The sequence below is a fragment of the Typopeltis vanoorti genome, chromosome 24 (assembly GCF_054136105.1).
Source record: "Typopeltis vanoorti isolate ZY-2024b chromosome 24, IOZ_Tvanoo_1.0, whole genome shotgun sequence".
In the NCBI taxonomy this organism is placed as follows: domain Eukaryota; kingdom Metazoa; phylum Arthropoda; class Arachnida; order Uropygi; family Thelyphonidae; genus Typopeltis; species Typopeltis vanoorti.
Window position 1 is genome coordinate 70,360,764 of NC_143572.1, and position 27,443 is coordinate 70,388,206.

Below are 27,443 nucleotides of genomic sequence, written 5' to 3' on the forward strand. Positions count from 1 at the left end.
GTAAAAATTTCTGGTTTCTTCTCATGAACAGCTTCATAATAACAATGTTGGTTCACTTATTTCTCCTTGTTTATTGAATTTGAAATGGATTATGTCTGTGATCGAAAAAACAAACAAACATTATCTTGATCTGTGATCATGATGTGTGCCCTTTTTGGTTTTGGTGAAAATAATGTTTTCTGTTGCATGCTTTGGTGTTTAGTTTTGGAGTACTGAACACACCAAGTTTTATCACTAGTAATAACTATCAGAAGCTACCAATTGTGAATAAAGATCGGAACAAGCATCAAGCCACTGCTGCTTTTGATGTTTACTCAAAGTTCATGGAATCATCTTTTCAGAAAATGTTCTCATTCCCAAATTCTCTATCAAAATCTTCCCTGTTTCTGGAAATTTAATTCTCCTGTTACTAACCATACACTTAATCATCTGTTGGAATGAACTAAATGCCACACTCTATTAGTTTGGATAAGAGGATGGCTGGCTGACAGATATCAAAAAATAGTTTATATGGTAGAAGCAAATTTCCAAGATTTAGGGTGACCACATGGATCAAATGTTTATTGGTGATGCAAAGATAGACAACATGTGTATCTATCTTTGTGTCTAATCAGGAATGTGGCTGATATGCAGTGCTTGCAGAATGATTTAAATAGGCTGAAATTGTGGACATTTGAAAATAGCTGTCAGTTTAGTGTTAATAAATGTAAATTATGCACTTTGGTGTAATGATATATCCAGTATCATGTTATACTAGAGGAAATTACTAGGGATCTTGGAGTTTAGTAGTTTGGAAGTTGTTTTCATAGACGATATAGCAAATGCAACTCAGAGGATAATTACAATGCTGAAATGAACCTTGACACATATGTTTAATGAAGTCAATTTGTCTCTTTACAAGGCCTTCATACAACTTTACATGAACTATTTTGTGCATGTCTGGTCTCCATGGTGATGCTGATATACAGCAGAGAATGTTAAAAATGAGGATTGTGAAATATAGATTATGAAGACCAGCTGAGAATTTGTGGACTGCAAACACTAACAAATAGGAGGAAGGGGTGATATAATTGAGACTTACAAACTTGTGAAAGCATACAGGATATCGGTAGATAATTTTTTTTATTATTATTTTATGGAGGGTGGGGAAAGGATGAGAGGGTATCCATGGAAACTGAGAATGAATACAGTCCGGAAAGGGATGAAAGCTAGATTTTTCTCTCATAGGGTGGTGTATGATTAGAATGTATTGCCTTTGGATGTGGTGAGTGCAGATAGTGTGAATAAATACAAGAAAAGTGATAATAGACACAGGTGATATGTGGCCTCCTTCAAATAATAATACAAAATACTACATTATAGAAGTTGTTTTCCCTTTCCTGCCCATCTTCTTATTTATTTTGAAGAAAAACTGCAACTACACTGATGATAATACTGACATAACTGTACTCTTGAATGCTAAAAAACAATCTTCTCAAGGAAGATTGTTTGACTCTACTCTTTCAGTTACAGATAAACATACAAAAAGTGCAGTTATGAAACTTCAGAAACACAGTCTATTTAATACAGTGTGATAATCATGAATCCATTGATCTAAATGCCGGGTGATTATAGGTAAAGTGAGCTGATTTTCTTTTAAGTTTTATTTGAAAAGATATGATTTTAAAATGAAGTTTAAAATTATGTAGACAAATGAAAGCAAAAAGGTCTTGTCTTATATTTGAGGATTTATTTTCCTTCCTTCCATTAGATAACATGAAATATAGTAAAATCAAATACAAATCTCAATATATTATTTGTTATAAGGGATTTGGTGAAGAAGATCTAGCTGCAATAAAAGTAAGGAAGGATAAGAAGAGGAAGCATACCAAAAGTAATTATATTAACATCTATGTTTGCAGTGAGCTTAATATTAAGTTTGGATGTTTTAATTGCAGTCTTAAAAACTTATAATTATCATAATGCAAACATGTTGGCACTGACTTTTTTTATACATTGCATTTTCTTAACTTTGTCATAGAATTCTTTTTGAAATGTATTTAACTACTAATTAAATGATTTACTGAGTAATTTATATTGAAGTAATGCAAATATCAAGCCTCTGTTATCATTTGATAAAGTCCTGCTATGCAGTATGTCAGGGAGAATAGAATATGCATTCTAGAAATTGTATATACATATTATTATACGGGTACCTCCAAAGATTCATTGTGGGAGATCCCTACTATTCACATAATATATATCCCATTGAACCCATTAACAGGCAAAGCAACCGCAACTGATTCAGGCAACCCATTCCATTTAGTCACTATTCTCCAAGCAAAAAATCTAGTTCTCAACACCAATACTCAATTTCTAGGGATGAACTCTTGTTCTGTCTGCTTTAGCCAAGTGCTGAACCATTTCCCCTGCATCAATCCTATAAATCTGGTAAATAACCTGAATATTCCTATCACATTCCCTCTGTTTTTTTGCCTATCAACCAACTTGTTCAACTCACAAACCCTCAATCTATTCCCATAGTGAGTTTTCCATGGACCAGTCATCATCTTGGTCATTTGCCTCTAGATCCTTTCCACTACTTCCACATCTCAAAGAAACTAAAATACCATTGAAATGACATTCACTACAGGATTTCAGTTTGATTGATAGAGTTTCTATCAAAATCGCTAGTCTCCTGAAAGCTCATGACATCAAGATGATTCATTATAGTTTCAGACCTATTTTGAATATACGAGGTTTACTTCATTCACCTGAAGACCACAACTCCCTTCTACAAACATCCTAGGGTCTATAATATGCTATACTCTTGTGGTCTTTTTTACATAGACCAGTCATTTAGAAATTTTGAAATAAGACAGAAAAGACACATTGGAAACTTCAGCAATGGAGAAGACAACTTGGGCATAGCTATTCATTTTAGCCACACACCCCACAATCTTGAGCAGAATATGAGCTCCATGCCTTACATAGAAGACAACTTTACTGCTCACAACATAAAAGAATCTACTATGGCCATCTTTCCACAAGGTATGCCTAATAGGAACCAATGATTAATCCTATATGATATTTGGAATTTGCTGATCAGATCTTTCCATATTCTAGATTCAACTTTTAAGATGCTGAAATAGCTAAGTCATGCCACTTCTCACATTCCATGTGGTTTGTTTCTGCTTATATTGTAACAGTTCCTATGTGGTTTGTTTTTTAGTAATGTTATGGTTCATGTTTGTCTTTATTGCATTTATTCTTATGTATTTTTAACCGAGAAGAAGAAGAAGTATTAGTCGTGAAACTAGTTGGTTTCATTATCTTTGCATTTATGACCAAATAAAACACAGTTTATTTTATAATTATACTTATTGGTCGAAAGTCTCTATATCCAATGTAAGCACAGGTGTATTCATAAAGACAATTTGAGTGGAAAGGACTTAGGTTTCAATCCTGTTCAGGGTGTATGGAACTGTATGAAGAATAGAAACTTTCATAATATCGTGAGTCTTGTAAACAGGTGGCATGGTTTTACTTTCTCAGAAACTCTGGTTTTTACCTTTGAAAAGTGGCATGGATAGAGAGCACATGCAATTAACAGACATGGCATTCTGGCTTCATGACTATTTGCTCAACTATAGACATTTCATCTGACAGTGAGTTATCCAGTCACATGTGTAGGTGGTAGTGTTTTCATCTTGCAAAATAGGCAAACCAGCCAGAAGAACACAGATAATTTACAGACATGATACACTGGCCTCATAGCCTAGTTGCTTCAGCTGTTAATTCAGATAGCGCCACATTCTGCCTAGCCATAATTTCAATTGATTATTTACCATGAATATGCTGAAAAAAAAAACAGATCTCTTGTGATTTCCTCATTAGGGCTTAATGTGGCATCAGAGATTTTCATAGAAACTTACACAACCATTATTCTTATGAATCTTCAGTCATCTTAACAACTTCATAAACAGGCTAAAAATATATCATTTCAACTTGGTTATTATTCTTTAAATTGATAATTACATGTTTTCATTATTTTTTGTTTACGTTATTTTCTTGCATTTTATTAAAAAGAAAAAGAAGAAAAAAATTTCTCCCAATGATTAAATTATTTTTATACTTTGATTATTAGAATCTTCCAGAACATTAAAGTATTAATGTTTCCGTTAGTTACGTCTGATTCTGAGGATGAGGATGAAGAGAGAAAGCAAGATAGTGATGAAAAAGAAGAAGCTGAGGAAGAAGAAAGGGTTAAAGATAAAGAGGAGGAGGAGGAAGAAGAAGAAAGACTTGAAGGACAAGAAGAAGTTGCTGTTCCTGCAGAACCAATTGAACAGGAGAGAGAACAGCAAGTACTGCCTCCTATATCAGATGAGGATGATTCAGATAATGATAAAAATCTACGGTGAGCTTGGATTTTGATGTGTAATCATTACTCAGTTTCACAATAATAATAATAATCCTAACAGGCAGTCCAATGAATTAAAAAAACGCCTTTATAATCTGAGTAACATTTTACTAGTTATATATATATAAAACAAATGAGGAATGACAAAGCACTTTGATAGAAAAGCTCTAAATAAGGGCTTTTCAAGTTAAGGTTAACTGGCTAGTCTAATATGAAAGTAGCAGGAATTTCTTCCTGCAAAACAGACAAACTGGCCAGAAAGTACCTACAGTTGACAGACATAGTAGGGTGCACAAATAGGATTTACAAGTGGTCAGACAAGTAAGCTATGAAATTACTTGGTTGTGACAGGCCATTGAGCCAAACATGCTAATGAGAAATCTTGAAGGAAACTCATATACTGTTGACGCTCATTACACACTCCTAGAAATCAGTGGAATATTGTGCTATAGTAGATAGTTGCTGTAGTGGTTTATTTTTTATTTTTAGTATAGCATTGTACCTATGGAGTGAGGTAGTACTTTTGACTTGTTACAGTTGTGTTTGCTATAGTGAGAGTTGATTGTATTAGCAGCACAGCCACATGGAGATTCTTTCAGAAAAACTGAACCTGGTCTAAATGATGTGAGTATAGCTTTTAGCAAATACCAGCTATATAATAAAAGCTGAATAATGGCCAAAGCTAGATATCTGGAAAAAAGACTAACACGTATCATTTAAGGAATGCGAAGAACTGACTGAGGCATCTGACCTGATGCTCATTTCTCACCCTCTCCCAGTGTACCCAGTTAATTAATAGGTATTCAAATGGATAATAAATGAATGTGGGTAGTTTGGAAATTAAAATTCTGAATTGGAGTGGATTAAATCACAAAAGAAAATGATGTGCAACATATAATGGTATGTCATGCTAGATGGTGCATCACCCAGTTTGACAAGGGTCCCCACTGTTTTTGTCATAAACCACAATGAACATTGAAATGCAGCTACTGGAAAAACAAACTTAGACAGCAGCAGAATTGAAGATAGACACCATCAGAAAATATGTGAAACTAACAGAAGAATTAGAGAGGTACCACATTGACATAATTGATGTTATGAGATTGAGGAAGACAAAACGAGATGAGATACTTTAAATAATAATTGAATACTATATTCAGAGGAAGTAGCTGTAGTATTCAACATTAAATACGAAAAGATAAACTTTTGGAATCAGTTTCTAGAAAATTAGTCTGAGCAAATTTCAAAATGGGAAATAGGAAAAATTAGGCTTATTTGTACCTCTAGTCTCACATAAAGTTCTGCTGAGGAAGAAATGGAAGATTTTTTTTTTGAGTCTTTTAGAGAAGACAGTTGACATAGCAAAAAAAGGAAAAGCATGTTCTTGTTAGAGATCTGAAATGCAGAATAGGAAATTTAATACCAGATATGTAGAAATGTTTTTGAGAAAATTTGGGAGAAAAAGTAAAGCTAATAATAAATGTTAAGTACCTACTAGATTTCCTTCAGAACATGGAAATCATTGCTGACACAGTGTTCCAACATAATGATGTGCATGAATTCACATGGAATAAGTCTTTTTGATGGTGTTATTATTGATAGTAATGTTTTCACATTAATTCAGAATATGAGGGATTTGAAATAGGAAGTGATCACTGTTTAGTTTTGTTTTGTGCAGAATAAAAGTGAATGTTATATTGAAAAGAAGACTATGTAAAATAAAAAAAAAATTATAAAAATAGTCCAAGTTAAGCATCTTTCACAAGTGAGCATTAAGAAAGACAAATATTATTGAAGGGGTAAAAAATAAAAAATATGAAAGAGGTTGAAAGCAGGAACCAAATCTTACTTCCAAAATTCAACATGAAAACATTCATTGACTCAACCAGGGATACATGGGTAAATTGTTCTCAAAGATTTAAAAAAAAAAAAAAAAAAAAAAACATTAAAACACTGAAAACGGGGTGCATAAGGGTCAAAGCTGTATAGCTGAAAGGAGACCTCCACATCTCCTTTAAAGGAATGCGGAGAACTAACCAGGGCTTCTGACCTAATGTCCAATCCTCACTTTCTCATGGTGCACCCTGTTAGGTATCTACCTGGATACTGTTCGACCGAGCATGGGCTGGCAATATAGGATTTAGCAGGCCAAATTGTATTCTTATTTGTATTATGGTACAACATGAGAGAATTTCATGCCAACTGGAGCATCACCCATTAAACAAGGCCCACATTGTTTTTGCCAGGGAACCAGGACGAACAGTCAAAAGTCAGCTACTGGAATAAATCCTAAAAGACACCCCAACTCGTCACCAGAGTTCAAGATCGGTACTATCTTGAACATAAGAAGCCTGAATGGCAAAGAAATGGAGCTAGCTGGGGAATTAGATAAGTACCAGATCGACATAACAGGGGTGACTGAAACAAAAAAGACAAAATCTGGTGATATTTTTTTGAGCAATAAATACAAAATGTTATATTCAGGCAATGACAATCAGGGAAAAGAAGGTGTAGCTATAATATTGAACACAAAATACGAGGCTAATATTCTTGAATGGCAAGCAATATCAAGTAGAGTGTGGGCAAATATCAGAATGGGGAATTGGACAATGAGACTTATTTGTGCCTATGGTCCCACAGAAGGTTCTGCTAAGGTAGAAGTGGAGGAAATTCTTGAGGTTTTAGAGAAAGCAACTGACACAATGAAAAAGGAAAAGTTGGTCCTTGTTGGTGATCTAAATAGCAGAGTAGGAAATCATTGTCAGACATACCAAAATATTTTGGGAAAATTTGGAGAAAAGAGCAAAGCTAATAATAATTGCAAATACCTCTTGGATTTCTGCTCAGGACATGGACTGGTTATTACTAACACAATGTTCCAACATAAAATGTGCACAAATTTACATGGAGAGAAGAGGCAAGGTATAAGAAAAGTCTCATTGACTATGTTATTGTCGATAGTGATGTTTTCTCCCTGGTGCAGGACACCAAAGTGTACAGAGGACTTGAAATTGGAAGTGATCACTATTTAGTCTTGAGCAGGATAAAATTGAATTTCGTACTGAAAACAAAAACGTAAGAAAGTTTTAAAACAAATAAAAGTTGAGCAGCTCTCAGGTGTAAACTGTAGACTAAAATACACAAACATTATTCAAGAAAAAATGAAAGAATTTGAGAACAGGAACCAAACCTTGGTGATCCAATGGCAAGCTTTGAAGAAAACCCTGATTGATTCAGCCAGAGAGGCATGTGGTGAGGTTGTCTGCAAGAATAGAAAAATCAGAACTCTATGGTGAACACAGGAAGTTAAAGAGGCAGTGAAGGAAAAGAAGAAATCATATCAAAAATTCCTGGCAAATAAGTCAGCTTTTGCTCTTAGAGAATACAGAGACAAATGTAAGAAAGCGAAACACTGTGTAAAACTAGCTAAACAAAAGTCATGGGAGGACTTAGGCAAGAATATAGAAAATAAATATCAAAAAGGGCAAAATATTTTGGAGGTTGTTGAAAACGCTCAGAAATGGAGGAAGGAGTGCTGTAAAAGGAATTAGAGATGATAAAGGTGATATGAAAACTGGAGAAAAGATATCCTTGAAGTATGGAGTAATTACTTTGAAAAATTGTTAAATGAAACTAGCAGTGATGACAGCACAGTGATAAAAAAACACTGACCAGGCATGCAATCCAGAATACATATCCATACTTGAAGTAGAAAAAACCATCAAAAGTCTGAAATGTGGAAAGGCTGCAATAGTAAATGATATGCAACCAGAAATGCTCAAGTAAGGAGGTATAAAAGTCTTAGAGTGACTGCACTGCATAGTTCAGAAGTCCTTGATGGAGGGACGAATTCCAGATGATTGGAGTAGAGCTCTCATAGAACCCATATAAAAAGGGAAATAAAACTGAATGTGAGAATTACAGAGGTATTTCCCTACTGAGTGTTCCTGGTAAGATTTATTCAAGTATACTTGAGAAAAGGTTGAGAAGGATTGTAGAAGGGAAGATGGGTGAAGAACAAGCTGAATTCAGGCCAAATAGAGGCTGTCAGGATCAAATTTTCACATTACAACAAATGGTGGAGAAATCATTGGAATATAACAAATATATTTTACTTTGTTTTAAGTTTTGTAGATCTGGAAAAGGCATAGGTGCCAAGAGAGAGAGGCTGTTCAAAGTGCTATAGTTGTATGGTGTCGATGGAGCATTATATCAAGCAATACTTAGTCTTTATTTCAGTTGTAAGTCAGCAGTTAGAATTGAAGGAAGTACAGGAAGATGGTTTTCTGTTAAATCTGGTGTCAGACAAGGATGTACATTATCTCCTCTGTTATTTATTATCTATATGGATCACATTATGAAGGAAAGTGGTATTAAACTTGGAGATGTTAATCTCAACTCTTTACTCTATGCAGATGACGTTATACTTTATTCATTATCTATATGGATCGGATTACGAAGGAAAGTGGTATTAAACATGATGTCAAAATTGGAGATGTTAATGTCAGCTCCTTGCTTTATGCAGATGATGTTATACTTCTAAATAAATCTGCTACAAGTCTGCAAGATTCCTTGAATAAATTGAATAACTGTTGTAATAGATTTGGTATGAAGGTCAGCAATAACAAAACAAAGACAACAAAATTAGGCAGAAGCATTGAAAATATCAACTGTGTTGTGAGTGGAGAACCTGTAGAACAAGTAAAACATTTCAGCAACTTAGGCCTGATTTTTAATGAAGATGGTAAATTAAATTTAGAAATAGACAACAAGATCAACAAAGCTGGTATGGTAGAAAGTCAAATGAATAAATTTATATGTAATAAGAGAGAAATTAGCTGTATACAAGACAGTGTTCAAACCAGTTTTAACTTATGGATCTGATAGCTAGGTTAAACACTTGACCAAAGTAAAAGTAAAACACTTGACTAAAGATTAAAGACCATAGATATGAGAATCCTGAGAAAGTTTAGGGGCATGAACAGATGGCAACAATAGCAATATCATATTAAAAATGAGGATATTAGGAAAGAACTTGACATCGTTGGCATCCAGGAATGTGTTAGCAGAGCTAATCTCAGGTGGTATGGTCACTTAAACAGAATGGGAGAGGAAAGATTAGCAAAACAAGTGTTCTCTGCCAGGTTGGTAGGAAAAAGACCCAGAGGAAGACCAAGATATAGGTGGATTGATACAGTAAAAAGTGCTTTAGAAGATAGAAATATGAGATCTTATAATGTTGCAGTCTTGACAGATAACAGATTGATTTGGAGGAAAATTGTTGATAGGAAGTTTCTGTACACCCCCTTGAGAGGACTTGTTCATCATCATCCTCAGGAATTGGATGATGATGAACAGTTCAAGAAGGTACAGAAACAGATAGTTTGATAGCCTGGTGTATAACTTATCAACCTGTTATGTAACATATTGTTCAGTGCTACAAGTACATTATTATTATTATTGCTCACCTCCACCAAGTCCTATGACTCATCATGGTAGACCCAAACTACTGCACAATCTATAATACCTCTCCTTGAACCCATTAGCAGACTAAGTACTCACAACTGCCTCAGGCAACCCATTCCAAAATCTGGTCCTCACACCTGTACTAACCAAACTTCCTGCAGAGTCTGTTTTCACATCTGGATAACTTATATGAGGAGGAAGGCCAAAGCCTAATTTGAGAGAAAGTTAGCTGATGAGGCCAATGGAAATCCTAAAGAGTTTGTTTGCTATGTGGCAAGTGAAAGGAGGAATAAATGTGGAAGGATGATTAAAATGTGCTGATGGTGGGGGGGGGGGGGGTAACAGGATCAAATCAAATAGTTGAATTTCTGAGTGGACATTTTCCAAAGGTGAACCATCTATGTAATGATGTTGCAGTGCCAGATGTGACATTGGCTAATGATATGAGTTGACATGATTTTGTGAAGGGTAGTTCTTTCTTTAGTAATTTACATACTCTTTTTTATAATAGTGACAATGGAGTTGGATAAGGAAAATGGCTTCTTATTGATTCTGCTGGACTTTGCAAAAACCTTTAACAGGATTCCACACAGACATCTGCTTTGTAAATTGGAGCAAATGGGATGGATATGAATCTGGTGATTTGGTTTAGAGGATGGCTGATGGACAGATATTAAAGAGTAGTTTATGAAGGAGTTGAGTCCAGGAGAAGGCAGGTGACTAGTGGTTTAACATAGGACTTATTACTTGGTCCTCTGTTTAATTTGTATACATCAATTACCATATTTGCCGGCGTATAAGATGCACCGGCCTATGAGACGCACCCCTTTTTTTGTATACTTTTTTTAGAAATAAAAGATTTTTTAGAACCTCTTCCTGATTCCACAAGTTCTTATCATTTTCTCAGTTGGGGGTAGCCCAAAATGCCTCTCTGCAGCCCTGTTTCCATATTCTTTAGCATATGCAATCACACGTATGCTAAATCACGCTTGTATGCAATATTGTAGCAATGCTGAGTTTTTCAGCCAAGATATTTAGAGAAAATTTAACGGCAGAAATTTATCACCATTCACAACAACTGCGAAAACAGTTGGAAAGTTTAAATGAACAGGAACACAGCTGTGAATCGTCAATGACAGTGCATGAGCATCTACTGAACTCTACGTAACTGGAATGCTCTCACACACCACAAGGAAGCAAGAAAGAAATCGCGTAACTCGGAACAGAGAAAATTTCCAGAAATGAAAGTAATAAAAAACTGAGTATCGGCGTATAAGATGCACCCTGTTTTTCAGACCTATTTTCAAAGAAAAAAAGTGCATCTTATATGCCAGCAAATACGGTATATAGGAAATGGTTTGATGGGAAATGTTCAGTCGTTTGCTGATGAAAAACTGGAAAGAGCAATAGTAAATGAAGTGGTGTAGAAATCCTGTAGGTCAATTTAAATAGACTAGCAGTATGGGCAAAGGTGGCTGCCAAGTATTATTATTATGTGACACCTCCAGGGAGTCCAATGACTCATCGAGGGAGAGTGTGCCAGCAGCATCGAATGATTAACCCCTTCCAACTACTAACCACGCTCAAACTTGCTTAAATTTTTGCAAGCCATTAGTAGCAGACTCTCTACCATTACTTCAACCTTATACCAGTCACAAATCCATCACGGGAAATGCCACTTCCCACTTTCGTTGTTGGGTACCTACAGTTCCTCTCTGTTATCACTAAAAGTATAAGATGATGTACTTTACGAAAAAGAGGTCATAAGCTTTGTACCGTATTGATGGAACTGAGATGCAAGAACTTGAGGGTGATTGTGAACAGGGGATTGAAGTTTTCAGGGCATATTACAGAACATCACAGTACAACAGATTATGTGGTTCTTAAAGAACACACTTGACAATCCAGAATATAGAAGTCATTGTTTATCTTTATAAGGCAACATCTGGACTACTGTTGTGCAGATCTGATCACCAGGATTCCATGGAGACGAAGTGTGGAGAGGATCCAGAGGTGAGTGACAAATATTGTTTTAGGTCTATGGAATTCTTCCTATGATAATAGATTGAAAGTCTTTGGTGCAAGAGGCATTAAAAGATCCATGTGGCAATGGGCAGGTCATATTGCAAAAATAACACTCAGAAATGAACAAAGTTTACAAGGAAGGTCAAAGAGATGATAGAAGCAGGAGGTGATTAAAGAGATGGCTGGAACTCAGTGGCATAGAAAAGCTCAAGCCAGAGACGACTGAGTTTAGGAGAGATCTTTGTCCAGCAGTGGACAGAAAATGGCTGATGATGATAACACTCTTAATTTCTGAGATACTACTGGCAGAAATGTGAAAGCTGTAGCCTTTATTTTATGTATTTGTCTAGTATTTAAGTATACAAACTAGCACAAGCACATAATAGCATTTATAGTAGGAAAAAACAACAATTTCTATTTTGTGGACATTTTGTTTATGATAATCTCACATTAGAAATTTTAGTGCATTAGTACTGTGGGTGTTCTAGAGAGCAAATCTACTCTTTTTAAAGATATTTCACACCTCCAGTAAACAGTATGGTAATCTAAAGCCAGACAATGAAAATTATAAACCACTTAAAACATTTGCAAATGGCTGTTTTTTTTGTGTGTGGGCAGGGAGACTGTTATGTTTTGAAATAAAAACATGATTATAGCAGCAAAGGCCTACATCTATTCTTACAGTTATTTCCATTGTTATTTACATTATTGCAACCATACTGTTAGTGTTTCCTTTAAGTTTTTCCTATTTATGTTCAGAGTGAATAAACCAAAGTAGAGCTAATGAATAATCTGATGAATGCAGAATGAAACTATATGTGTAAATAAATTAAAAATCCGCACTTTTGCAATCATGCAGTATCAGTTTGATACTGCATGATTAATAAAAAACACCTTATATCTTAATTAGAATAGGTATGTTTATAAACAGCTTAGAGACATTTTTTTTTTTTTTTTTCAATTGCTTTTGTGCAAATAGTTGGTATGTTATTTAATCACATACAAGAGAGAATATATTCTGTCTTCCACTGCAACCATTCTGATTAATTTGTATGGATGGCACTGGGCATCCTATTTTTTCTGATCTTAATCCTTATGGATTAAGTTTTATGATAACTAGTAATTATGACTAATCGAATAACTTATGTGTGTTTTCTGCAGTGACCTACGTGGAAACAACTTACATGCTTATTACATTGGGTCTCCCAAAAGTTTTTTTTTTTTTTTCATACAAATAAATGGTAATCCCTCAACCCTTGGAATAGATAATATTATTGTCATCATCAGATTCCTGATATGTACAGGATATTATGATAGTACTACATGAAAATATTACATCATTGCTAACTTCCTATTGACAATTTTCCTCCAAATTAATTTATCTGTCAAGATTCAGACATTTTCTGATCTTATATTCCTGTCTTCTAAGACATTTCTTACTGTATCAGTCCACCTAGATTTTGACCTTCCTCTGGGTCTTTTTCTTGCCATCCTGGCAAAAAAACACTTGTTTTGCTAGTCTCTTCTCTCCCATTCTGTTTAAGTGACTATCACCTGAAATTAGCTTTACTAATACATTCCTGAATGTTAACAGTTTTCTTCTCTCCTGTAGTCCTAAATGGACCGTTGGGTCACTCGTGGCTGGTAGGTGATATTCTTTGTTAGCCTCCTTGAATCATCTCGATCTCTTGTTCTTGATGTCAGTTGAGAAAGGGAGGAATTTGTCCATTTTTTGATGTTATCAGTCCATTTTAATCGAGGTTGGCCCCTAACCCTTGATCCTGGAATGATTCCTTCTAGTGCTTGCTTTGGAATGCCATTAGCCTTTCCACATGTCCGAACCATTTCATCTGCCTTCTTCTGATGACTATCAGAATATTTTCCCCATCTATTGAATCAATCAGTTTTCGAACATTTTCATTGGTTTTGTGAGCAGTATAGGGAATTCTCAAAAGTCTTCTGTAAGTTTTCATTTCAAAAGACCGGAGTCTCCTCTCATCTTCTCTCAAAGTCCAGGCCTCACAACCATACAAGAGGATAGAATTCACCAGTGTCAATTAGTCTTAGTCTAGTTGTGATTGCTATTCTGTTATCTCTCCACAATGTTTTAACTTCTGTAGGGCTATGGTTGCCTTAGCAGTTCGGTATTTAATGTTGGTTTTTGAGCAGTCATCTTGGCTCAACGTGCTTCTTCTGATGACTATCAGAATATTTTCCCCATCTATTGAATCAATCAGTTTTCGAACATTTTCATTGGTTTTGTGAGCAGTATAGGGAATTCTCAAAAGTCTTCTGTAAGTTTTCATTTCAAAAGACCGGAGTCTCCTCTCATCTTCTCTCAAAGTCCAGGCCTCACAACCATACAAGAGGATAGAATTCACCAGTGTCAATTAGTCTTAGTCTAGTTGTGATTGCTATTCTGTTATCTCTCCACAATGTTTTAACTTCTGTAGGGCTATGGTTGCCTTAGCAGTTCGGTATTTAATGTTGGTTTTTGAGCAGTCATCTTGGCTCAACGTGCTTCCCAGATAAGTGAACTTGTTTACATTCTCAATTTGTTTATTGTCAATTTGTATCTTTAAGAGTTCAATGTCTGATTTTGAGGTTATCATTGTTTTTGTTTTGTGCAGGTTTATGTATAATCCATATTTTTTTAATGTTCTGAAAACGCATCTGGTCATCTCTTGTAATTCTTCTTCACTTTCTGCCAGAAGATCGATATCATCTGCAAAACATAAGGTGTTTATTCTTAGTCCACGAACAACTACTCCAGTGTCATTTTCATGAAGAGCTTCATCTATGACATATTCCAGAAAACAAAAAGAAGAGGGGGCAAAATGCATCCCTGTCTTATCCACTGTTCTGCCTGGAACAGTTCACTGTTGTAATTTTTAATTTCAATTCTCATATCAGATGAGGATAAAGAGATTTAATAATCCTAATGATTTTGTTGTCTATACCATAATGTTCAAAAATTTTCCATAATGCCTCATGCCATATTGAGTCAAAAGCTTTTTGAAGGTCTAAAAAGTTGTGACAGATTATTTTGTTATGTTCTGTGTATTTTTCACCTAGTATGTGTATTGTTAGAAATTAGAAAATTAGAAAAAGGATTGAAATCGCAAGGTCAACTTTCAACAGTATGAAAAATCTACTAACATCTAGAGAATTAAATCTGAAAACAAGACTAAGAATCTCCAAATGCTACGTATGGTCTACATTATTATATGGAGTAGAGGCATGGACACTCTCCAATCTGAGTGTGAAAAAACTGGAGGCCTTTGAAATGTCGATGCTGTGAAGAATTATGAGAATATCATGGAAAGAAAAAAAAAGACAAATGAAGAGGTACTAGAGATGGCAGTCATCAACAGGAGCCTGATGAAAGAAATTAAAAAGAGAAAAGTCAGATGTTTTGGACATATTCTGAGACATAACTGCCTACAAAGGACACGTTCTCGAAGGAACTGTTGAGGGAAAGAGGAAGACAAAGACTGGAGTAGATGAAAAATATAGAAGACTGGACCTATTTCTCATATGAGGAATGCAGCAGAGAGGTGCAGAATAGGACATGGTGGAGACACATGGTAGTTAATCTCCTGGAGGGAGAAGACACCTGACAGGACAGGATGTGTATTGTAAAAATATGGATGATTGTACTTCTGGACTTCCAGAAGTACAATCATCTGGATTATATGTATGGTACAGTTATATGGAGTAGAGGCATGGACACTCTCCAATCTGAGTGTGAAAAAACTGGAGGCCTTTGAAATGTCGATGCTGTGGAGAATTATGAGAATATCATGGAAAGAAAAAAAAAGACAAATGAAGAGGTACTAGAGATGGCAGTCATCAACAGGAGCCTGATGAAAGAAATTAAAAAGAGAAAAGTCAGATGTTTTGGACATATTCTGAGACATAACTGCCTACAAAGGACACGTTCTCGAAGGAACTGTTGAGGGAAAGAGGAAGACAAAGACTGGAGTAGATGAAAAATATAGAAGACTGGACCTATTTCTCATATGAGGAATGCAGCAGAGAGGTGCAGAATAGGACATGGTGGAGACACATGGTAGTTAATCTCCTGGAGGGAGAAGACACCTGACAGGACAGGATGTGTATTGTAAAAATATGGATGATTGTACTTCTGGACTTCCGGAAACCTGTTTGTTCATCTGATAGTCTGTTTTCTTTTCAATTCTTGACAGTAATATTTTTAACAGGATTTTGCTTGGATGGCTAATAAGGCTTATTGTTCTATAGTTGCTACATTTATTGCTGTTTCCCTTTTTAGGAATAGGTACAAGGACACAGAAGTCTGCCAATCAGAAGGCCAAGTTTCTGTGTTCCATGCATCCTGAAATAAATTTAACAAGGTGTCTATGATGATGTCACCTCCTTGTGTATCAGTTCCATTCTGATACCATCAATTCCCTGTGATTTTTTCTATTTTTGAGGAGCTAACTGCTGCAGTAACTTCTTTTAATATCAGGTAATCTTCTACTTCCTGGCAAAATTCCGTCCAAAATATTGTCAGTCAGTTGGGGGTCCTTTTGAAAAAGTTTGGTTGCATAACATTTCCATCTATCAACTATTTTCTGGTTATCCATGATAAGAGTTCCATCTTCATCTTCTATACTCCAGTTAATTGCAGTAAAAGGTTTGGTTAACTTATTGATAATTTGAAAAGCACTTTTAGAATTATTTTTATTTAGGTCCTCTTCTATATTTTTGCATTCATCTAGTATCCATAATAGCATGTTTGATTTCTTTTTTAATAATGTAGGTAATATTTCCCTGATTTTCATATTCACAGTTGTGATGACCATATTGTGGTTGCTGCCAATGTTAGCTCCAAGAAATGATCTGGTTCTTGTGAGGTTGATGGATTTTTTAAATTTTGTGCTTATAAGGATAAAGTTGATTTGGTTGTGTGTTTCACCATCAGGGGAAGTCCATGTCCATCTTCTGGAAGGTTTGTGGGGAAATTGACATTTCTTCCTTCTGGAAGGAATGAATGTTAACAGTAGATAATATTTAACCAGAAATGCCAAAATATGGAGTTATAAAAGTTTTGCAATGGCTACCCTGCATAATGTAAAACCTTGTCTTGAAGGTCAAAGTCCAGGTGACTGAATTAGATCTCTCATAATACCCACATATGAAAAGGGAAATAAAACCAATTATTAGAATTAGAGGAATTTCTGTATTAATCATTTTCTTTATATGATTTATACGGACATAGTTAAGAAGCTAAGAAAAACTCGAAACAGAAACTTGGGAAAGAACAAATTCAGTTAAGGCTGAATAAGGGTTGTTAGATTTTTATTTTATGATAGATAGTTGAGAAATCATGGGAACATCGCCAGGATATGTACTTATGTTTTATAGATTGAGAATAAGCTGTTCAAAACACTACATGGTTTATAAAATCAGGAATGTAAGACATGTATCACACTATCTGCACTGTTCATCTTCTATGTGGATCATGTTTTGAAGGAGAGTAGTATTAAACCTGGTGACAGAATTGGAAATATTAAATTTATCTCTTTCATTTGTGCAGATGATAATAAAATAATCAGGGACATGGAAAACATCAACTGTATTCTTGCCAGCGAAGTTATAAAACAAATAACAGTTCAGCTGTTTAGGTGCAATTTTTAATGAAGATGGAATATGTAAATAGATAATAAAATAAGTAATGCTAATGTAGTTGAAAACCAGTTGAATAAACTTTGTAAGAGAGAATTTACTAGAATGCTAAACCACCGTATACAGAACTTATGGATCTGAAAGAGAGTTGGGTTAGAAATGAAGTAGTTGATCAAAGACTGGATCATAGATATCGCAGCTCTAAGAAAAAAAACCGAGGAATGAAGAGGTGACATTAATAATAGAATCATATTAAAATTGATGTTATTAGAAAGAAAGCTGGTATCATTAGCATTCAACAGTGTATGAACATAGTTAATATTAGTTAGTCCTTAAACAGAATGAGAGAGAAAAAGGTTAGCAAATTAAATGTTTGATGGCAGGAAAAAGGTAGTGCCTTAGAAGACCAAAATGCAATCTGACATATCAAAGACCTGACAAATAATAGATTAAATTTGAAAGAAAAATCATTGATTTTTCTGATATCAAGCGTCCTAGCTTAATATCAGAACTGTTGTTGATGGCATTATATATAGAACCTCCATAGCTCTGTTTGTATTGACAGTGTTCATTTTAGACAAATTATGGACTCTACAACCGTATTATAAATAACTATATTTTAATTTCCCAACGTTTCGACCTTCATATTAAGGTTATCATCTGGAGTATACACACATATATAGAGACAAGCTGAATTACATTTCACACAGTATGCTAAAGAGACGATGATTTGATCAAAGGTTACTCTACTGGCATGACCTCTAGTGAAAATAAAATACAATTACAATAAAATGAAATAAATTAACTACATCAAAGCTATATTCTATTTAAGACAACATCAGAGAAACATTCTTTCATATGGATAGTTTTGTGACAGTGAAATTGATGTCCTAAATTAACATGATAATTGTTATGTTAGATTTAAGATTCTGGATTACCTATGGTTCTATTTATAGTTAACTCTTACGGAGAACGGTTAAGTGGGTAGAATATATCCCTTCCATATTCTTGGGATTTTTAGACCATCATTATTAAGATTAGGGTGGTTGATAAGAATCTCACAGGCTTCCTTAAATTAACATTCACACTATCTTTTGGTGTGATGTAAACAACAGGTACTTTCCAGTCAATTCTATGTAAAGTGTTCAGGGCATGATCAGAAAGGCCAGCTTCACCAGAGTTATTATATTTAATGTGTCGTTTGTGATTCTTTTGCCTGATAGGAATTGTGCATCCTATTTTCTCTATATAGGGCAAATTACAGATGCAACGAATACGGTATACTCTAGGGTGGACCAGTGAAGGGAGTTGATCTTTGAATGAATTGAGTAAGTTCTTTAATTTTGTAGGAAGTTTAAAGGTGGCTTTAAGGTTGTATTTCTGTAGTATTCCATTTATTTTATCTGATGTCTCTTTAATATGTGGAATGGTTACAGTTTTATTGTAGTTTAGTTTATCTTTGTTTTTAAGTGAGGTCTTCTGGAGAATTTTGTTGATAGTATTTTGACTGTAACCATTTTTTAGGAAAGCATTGCTGATAACTTTAAATTCATCTTTAAGTGCTTGTTCATTGGAGCAAAAATGACCCCTAGTTTTTGTGTTGGATGGTGGTAGGAGTTTATGTGTATATATTGGCCAGTATGTGTTGGTTTCTGGCAGGGGCGAATGCTGGTCTTGAAATTCAAGCTTGCTCTTGTTATCATTCAGGGAGTGAGAGGTGTGATTGAAGTCTGATTAGCAGAATACTGAATTACTGATCATTTAAAACTATATATTTAGAAATTTATGTGCATTTAATCATACAAGTACGACATTTATTTTACAAATGATATTCTATCTTTTTCAATTTAGCTGACCTACTTGAATTCAAATTCTACCCTACGGTTCTTTTTTATGAATTGGTCAATAACATCGTCATAAAAAGTTGGTTGCAACTTACTTTTCCCAAGCAACATTTTCTCGATAGATAAAAGAGCTAACGATGACAGTCTTTCTTGTCCTTGGGTTGACCTGCAGTATGTATTAATGCGCCTTAGCGCCAAAAATGAGCGTTCCATGGAGGATGTCCTGGCAGGAATACTTAATACCAACTTTATGAGTTTGAAAACTTCAGGCATACCCAAGTACACTTTATTGGTGTGCATGAAATTCATTAAGTCTGAAATGCTTCTGTCTTTGAATTCAGATGATGCGTACATTACACTTAATTCAGCCTTTAAGCGAACTATACCAAATAATGATCCATAAGTTTTTTGCAGGCATGTTACATCACTATCAGGGAATTTATTTCTGTAGTTGTCAAAAAAAATCACAATTAAGGAGAGAAAAGAACTGAAAATTTGCTATAGATTTGAAGCGCTCTCGAATTTGTAACATGATGTTGTCCAGTATTTCATTGAAAAGATGCTTAAATCTTAACTCTTCTGAGTCATCACACACATATGACGTCTCTTATGACTTGGTTTTCCTTCACAAACATTAATATCATGTGTAACATTGTCATAAATACTCATGAAACCTTCCTCTCTCATAGTCTGAATATTTAAAGAGAATTCTTCAATTGTTTTGGCACAATACCTTATATCTAGAGATTTGGTTTGCAAAATTTTAAAGACAACATCAGAAAATGAGAAAATGTTTGAAAAAGAGAGTCAAAAGGCTTCACTTTGGCAATACAAAAATTATTCAAATTAAGTTGATATTGAATCTAGCATTATTTCATAGCCGAATATAGAAACTACAAGAGTTTCATGCCGAATATAGAGACTATAAAAGTTTCGGCGGATATAAGCATAAGCAAACCTTCCATGACCAGGCAACTCGTAGTAAAGGTGGAGCAAGCTCCAATCCTGTCCTTATAGAAATTACAAGAGTTTCATGCCGAATATAGAGACTGTAAAAGTTTGGCAGATATAAGCGTAAGCAAACCTTTCATGACTGGGCAACTCGTAGTAAGGACAGGATTGGAGCTTGCTCCACCTTTACTATGAGTTGCCTGGTCATGGAAGGTATGCTTATATCTGCCAAAACTTTTATAGTCTCTATATTCGGCATGAAACTCTTGTAGTTTCTATATTCAGCTATGAAATAATGCTAGATTCAATATCCACTTAATTTGAATAATTTTTGTATCACCGAAGCGAAGCCTTTTCGCTCTCTTTTTCAGTAATTCTTGGTGCCTTTTGTAATGTGACACCTTTTTATTTTTTTTTTAGCAACTCGTATCATAAAGTATAAGTTCTGCATCACTTCATCCTGAGTATTCTTGGTCCCACTGACGAGACCTCAAAAAAGGTCAAAACTGGTCTGGGAAGTGACTTCCCTCCCCATAATGTATAACATCATACATCTCCTAGGAGATGTGTTTTACATTATGGGAAAATACTAAGGACAGTGATCGGAGCTTGCTCCAACTTTACTACGAGTTGCCCTGTCATGAAAGGTTTGCTTACACTTATATCTGCCAAAACTTTTATAGTCTCTATATTCTGCATGAAACTCTTGTAGTTTCTATATTCAGCAATGAAATAATGCTGGATTCAATATCCACTTAATTTGAATAATTTGAGAAAATCTTTGAAACTACCAGTAGAAATTGAGTGTTAAACTTATGTAAGACAGTTAAAAAAACCTTGCGCTTTCAAAACTGTGTCACTGTCCCAGTCATCTGGAGCATCCAAAATGTGTTGAAAGAATGTCTATCATACCGTAATTCTCTTTCACAGTGTTCACAATACATGAAGTGAAGTTCCATCTCGTTGGCACTGCAGTGGGCAATTTCTTCTTAAGAGCCGAGCAGCTGTCCTCTTTGTAGACTTTGAGAAGAAAGATGTAAAACCCAACATAGTTTGAAAGAATACTGTACACTTTTTGATGTTGGAAGCAGATTGCTGTTGTGTTTAATTCAGCAAATGGCTGTAACAATGCACAAAAGTCATGTGCGGATACTGTTCTTGGATCCGTTTGTTTAAACCACTCAGCAGCACGATCATATGTCTGCGCCATGAGTTTTTTCTCGCACTTGTACTCCTTCAGAACTGCAATTTACATGTTTGAAAAGTGCTGCAGCAGAGCGATCTCGGGTCACATCAGTGAAACCCAGAAATCTTTCGTCAACTTCATTATTGCCGTCAATGTAACGAAGAACAGTTGAAAGCTGAGACTTGTTTATGATGTCAGAAGTTTCGTCCATAATTAGTGCCACAAAGTCTGTTTGCTGGATCTCTTTCTTTATTACCTCCATAACTACTGAGGTAATTGCAGCGAACAAGTTGTTCTGAATGGATGAAGATGTACCTCTAAAAATAGAGGACTCCTTCAAATGAGTTGCCAAAAGAGGATCATACTGACTTATTAGCTCAAGAAGTTGTACGTAATTTCCTCTGCTTGCAGACATCAGGGACTCGTCATAACCACGAAATGGTAGCTCTTGCTTCGATAAGTAATGGAAAACATCTATTAAGCGTTTCAAAATTTCCCAATTTTTTTTTTCACATTTTCATTATGCAGTACATCACTGACACATTTCTGTTCATCAAGCTGGTGATCAGTTCTTGTTCTTCTGAAGCTGTTTAATTAAGAAAACACTTAATATGGTTGGCAGATTTTTCGTGCCTGGTAATAGACAATGTCAAAGTGTTTAAGTTGCTAAAACCACTTTTGCACCACACCCCGTTATCACCAGAAAACAGAAGACAAGGCCAATAAAACAGCTTATTCAATTTCTTCGATCCTGCTAACTGACTCTCACTGAACTAGCGAACATTTTCTGTTTTTTTCCTTGTGATGAGTTTTTAAATCTGGCAGTGACGGGCATGGCCTGCTGTTCTTTACAATATCACTTTTCTCCTGAACACTCCTCCGGGAAAAGAGATTTCTTAATAAACTGTCAATAATACACACTTCTAATGACTGTCCGGTATCCATCTTAGCGCCTCAAAATTAACAGAAAATTAATAAATGCAGAAGTTTACAAACACAGTCCCCGTGAAGCAGTTCACTGGCTAGAGCTACTTTGACTGCGTATGAACTGTGTTTAAGCAACAAGGTGAGACAGGGAGTGGAAATGGCTATGCGTGCGCATGAAATCACAGTGCTGCAGCGAGGACCTGGAAGCTCCCACAACTGAGCAAGCATCGGCCTTCGATACACAGCACAAAGCCCAATTATTGCTGTGCAAGCTTAAGATGTCTTCTGTCTACAAAAATAAAAGCCTAAATGGAATGCTTATAAATGCATGTATTTATTAACAAATAAATATTACTTCTTTCTCAAGTAATGAGCTTGCATAGCAAGTGTGGAGAATTCGCCCCTGCTTTCTGGTAAACGGTGAAGGAAAGACTGCCAGAAGGAAGACGTGTGACAAGTGTATCTAGAAACGGAAGTGTGTTCCGCTTTTCAATCTCAATTGTGAACTGTCTGTGTTGTTTGTTTAGGTGGCTGAGGAAAGTGTCTAATGTCTGGCGACCATGGTGCCAGATAGCAAAAACATCGTCAGTGTATCTAAGCCAGACTCTGGGTTTTAAAGGAGAGGAATCTAGAGCATGTTGCTCGAAATATTCCATATAAAAGTTAGCAATACGGGGGGGGGGGGGGGATAATGGCGAGCCCATAGCTGTGCCTTCTTTTTGTAGGTAGAAAGCGTTTTGCCACACAAAATAACCAGAACGTAATACATGCGCAAACAGTGCTATGATGTCACGAGGGTTATAACATGGTTGTGGAGTCCATAATTTGTCTAAAATGAATGCTGATCACTGTGTAATACTAAAGGACAGTGTCCTTTGATTAGAAAATCAGGTGGAAGTTATAATAGCTTTTTAACTAAAGGTGAGTTAGCTGGTCTCCTAGCCTTAAGTTTCTAAGAAGCCAAGTTACTTGTCTTTGTTAGACCATATGGCCTAAGTGAGCAATGAAATATAATATAAATAATCTTATATGAATCCGATGCAGAAAGTGCTTTGGGTAAGTAGTTATTTCATTATGATCTCTTGCCTTCATTGTTATCCTGAATAAAGCTATTTTCCTGCTTATCTTCTGTAATCAAGAGGAAAAAAATGAGCTATTGACTTTAATTGAATAATGAAATTTGTGGCTCCAGCTATTATTAATACAGATTTTTAAATGTATAATTAAGAAAATTGTGCATGGTAACAATAACTCATCAGAAAATAAAGGCAGTAATTTCAGAATTCTGTTGCATGCAACTTCAAGTTCACCATGAGAGTTGCAGTTACAGACTGTAATCAGAATCTTATATACCATGAGGATTGGGGATTTAAGACAGAAATTCCATGCATATCTGATGTGTCTTATTATCTTTTGAATGTCTATCTCTTATTGCTACAAATTCTCTATCATTAAATTTGACCTGGGCAATGCTGAGTTCTTTATTTAGTGAGTCATAATACAATAATCAGTAAGGAATATGAGAATGCATCCCTGTTCTAGAAATAGCTGTACTACATAATAACCTATAACCCCCCCCACACACACACACATACAAATGGTGATGAACTAAAGATGTGCCATCATTTGAAATTACATCATGAACATTCAAAAAAATACATTGTTAAAATTCAAAAATTGCATCACACTATTTAAAATTTTTGATCTATTCATCAGAGTAATGCTGAATATGATTTGATAGGTTTTTTTTTTTTTTAAAGCAAGAGATTAGTGTACAAGTTATGCATTTCCAGAAATAATATTTTCTCCTTTATGATATAAAAATATTTTTTTTATTTCCCAGGGAGGACACGGTATATGATTTTGATGTAATGCTCCAGAGAAAGAGGGATAGCATGAGGAGGAGAAAGCGAAAAGACATAGATCTTATCAATGATAATGATGACCTTATAGAAGACATGCTGCATCAGATGAAAGTGGCAGCTCTTGTAAGATTCTAAAAATATTGCATTTTTGGTTATGCTCTATAGATTTATTCTTTTAGCTCTTAAGATTATCTTCTGCATTGTTTTTTGCAAATTGTATGCCTAAAATATCAGTTTATCTATTTAAGCAGATTTAAAAAAAACTATACTTTTTCGCTTGAAAAATCTACAATATTCCTGAAACTAACTAGCTCTGTACTAAGCAGATTCTTACTGAGGGAATCATATCTATAACAACAAAAGTTTATAGGGAGAGTCTGAAATAGTTTAGTCATCATTTAGCAATTTAAGCACACTGAGTAGGCAAATGAATTTTTTTTCTGGTCATCTACAGATTATGCATCAAATATCAATGCTTTTTTAATTTAATTTTATTTATTTTTTACACATGGTGTTGTATGTAGGTGAAAAGAAAGAGTTTTGGGTTACTCTTCAATATGAAGCTGGAGTGAACAACTGTTGACCAGCAGTTTCTTGTTTATGGGCCAGAGGAAGCTACAGTAATGGTGGCAACTAATTCGAAGGAACAGAGTCCATGAAAATATCTCTTATTCCTGTAGAAGAGGCATGAGGCAAAAACAGTATATAATAAAATGTCTGGAGTGAGTTTTTGAGAGATTACTTCTGTAATTCCATTTAGTTATATTTTCCTTTTTATATATGGAAACTATGAGAGTTCTACTCCAATCATACAGAATTTGATCTTCTGAACAGGGGCCTTCTGAATTATGTATGTATTGCAAAACTTTTAGATCTCCATTTTGAGAAGTTCTAGTTAAATATCATCTACTACAATTACTTGTCCGCATTTCGGGTTTTTGATGGCTTTTTCTTTCTCAGGTATTTGATATTCACTCCTGATTGCATTCCACTTGAATAATATTTTCTACCACTGTTCTATGACTACTTGTATCATTAACAATCGTTTGTAGTCTTAAAATACCTCAAGACATTTAGAATATCTTCAGTTTTCATGTCACCTTTTACATCTTATTCCTTTATGACACTTTTTTTTCCTCCATTTCTAATATTTTCAGTAATTCCAGAACATTTTGCCACTTTCCTGATATTTATTTTCTGTCACTTTTTGCCACTGCATGTTGGGCACCTATTTGTGATGGTACTTCCCTTTTCTTTCTTCCTCTTTTTCTACACTTTTCTGCTAATTCTCCTGAATCTTTTGTATTCACTTATATTCTACACCATAATCACTGGAATCCAACGCTCTGTTACTGCATTTTGCTATGCAGGTTGACCCATGGACATCTGGAAAGGGATTATTTAGTCATTTTCAAATTAATTTGGTCACAGCTCGGCAAGGCAGTTGGTCCCAGATCAGTCAGCTAATGAGCTTGCATGCAAGAGTCAATGGTGTTGCAGTAAGTCTCCTTTCTCCATGGTCTAAGATAATCCTGGTGTTCCACTTCCAAGGACACATTTATTGCTTGCTAGATAGTGAGCATTCATATGTGGCTCCATAGTGAGTGGGGATCTCTAGCACCAAATGAAAATCCCTTTCAGCATGAATCTTCCACTTCCAGTTTTTCAGGAGCCTAACCAAGTACAGATACCATAAATACATCATCTAACAGAAACAAGATCTGACATGTATATAAATAAACCATTGTTTCTTAATTTCTTAACAGCCGATAGGCAAAATGTTGGCTTTTTTTTTTATTTATAAGAGATTTAGGATTGGAAAGATTTTCCAAAACAATTTTTAAAAAAATACATTATGGCAATGTTCTTGTAGAAATATCATGTCAACGACTTGGAAAAGCCTACTGCAGGCAACATCATTGAGGAATACCAGTTATGATATATCAGAATGGGATCTCCTTGATGTTCCATATGAGGAGATATGTTACATCCAGGAGTGACAGGTACCAACCAAGAATATCATCCTTATTTTTGGCACACCCAAACCTCGTGTTAGGCTCTACTTCCCAAATCCATTAAAATGTTTTAGCGCATCCGCAGCTCGGTCAATATAGATGAAGCCCTTTGGTCAGAAAGACCTGGGTTCGATTCCCATCTATGAAGTAAGGAATCTCTATCTGGTCTCTTTCAACTAAAGATGAGTTAGCCAGTCTCATATGGAAGTGGAGGGTTTTCCCCTCCTGGATACTTGGATTTTTGGTCCCTCAAAACAGACAAACTGGCCACATGAACACACACGGATCTACAATCATAAAAGACATACTTAATCCCTCACTAGGAGCGCTCAACCAGTTTTAAGGGATTGTGGAGGAACGGGGGGTGGGGAATCCCATATGAATAAATAAATTGAAATGTGTTAAATATCAAAAATATGGGCAATACCCATATTTCTGATGGGTTTGTGCCTAATGTGATAGTAAAGAGTATGATAATAAATCTTGCTCTGCAAAAAAAATTAAATATGTCAGGTGTGAGGGTAACCATTCAGCCAACTTGTTTGCATGCCACAGGTTGAAGGATGAAAAGAGATGCAAAGATAAAGACTGAACAGAACATCTTGTATTAGAATGCAAAGAGGAAGGTCCACCTGTTCTGAAATCCTATTATGCTAAGAAGGTTGCAGTTAAGAAAATATCAAAAAGCAATAATTTCAACAAACCTGAAATTATTGCTTTTAATGAGTGAGTGCTTTTCTCTGCAGTACATTAATAGTCTGACCTATCATGCTCTCAATCCTTAAGCATCTTCCAAAATAATTCTGTTAAGTGAGAATCCATTTGTCAAGAAAATTACACCAAGTGCACCACTGAAAGAAAAACCAGCTTCACAGAAAAAATTGACATTTCAATGTGAATAAAATTAAACATTATTGACCCTGATATAACAGATGATGTATTCAACATTCAATCCTGAAGAAGAGATAAAAACTGCCCATCCATACTTTCCAAAATTTTTTGATAAACAGCTGGAGAAACTTACTCTTGGAAATTAGATAAGTCTGCAAAAGAATAGAAAAATTCTTATAGGAACTCTCATGGATTCTGCCAAAATATATCAAGGTAATT

The 27,443-nt window shown here is 35.2% G+C and overlaps 1 protein-coding gene across 1 annotated transcript in view; it reads left to right on the forward strand.

The window, feature by feature from the left end:
* LOC150093395 (uncharacterized) overlaps positions 1–27,443 on the forward strand; it is a 188,640-nt gene that overhangs the window by 100,573 nt on the left and 60,624 nt on the right. Inside the window, exons 8-10 of the mRNA XM_090413821.1 lie at positions 1,807–1,873; positions 4,165–4,399; positions 24,297–24,441. Of these exons, the coding sequence (XP_090269947.1) occupies positions 1,807–1,873; positions 4,165–4,399; positions 24,297–24,441 (447 nt within the window). The remainder of the gene's footprint in view (positions 1–1,806; positions 1,874–4,164; positions 4,400–24,296; positions 24,442–27,443) is intronic.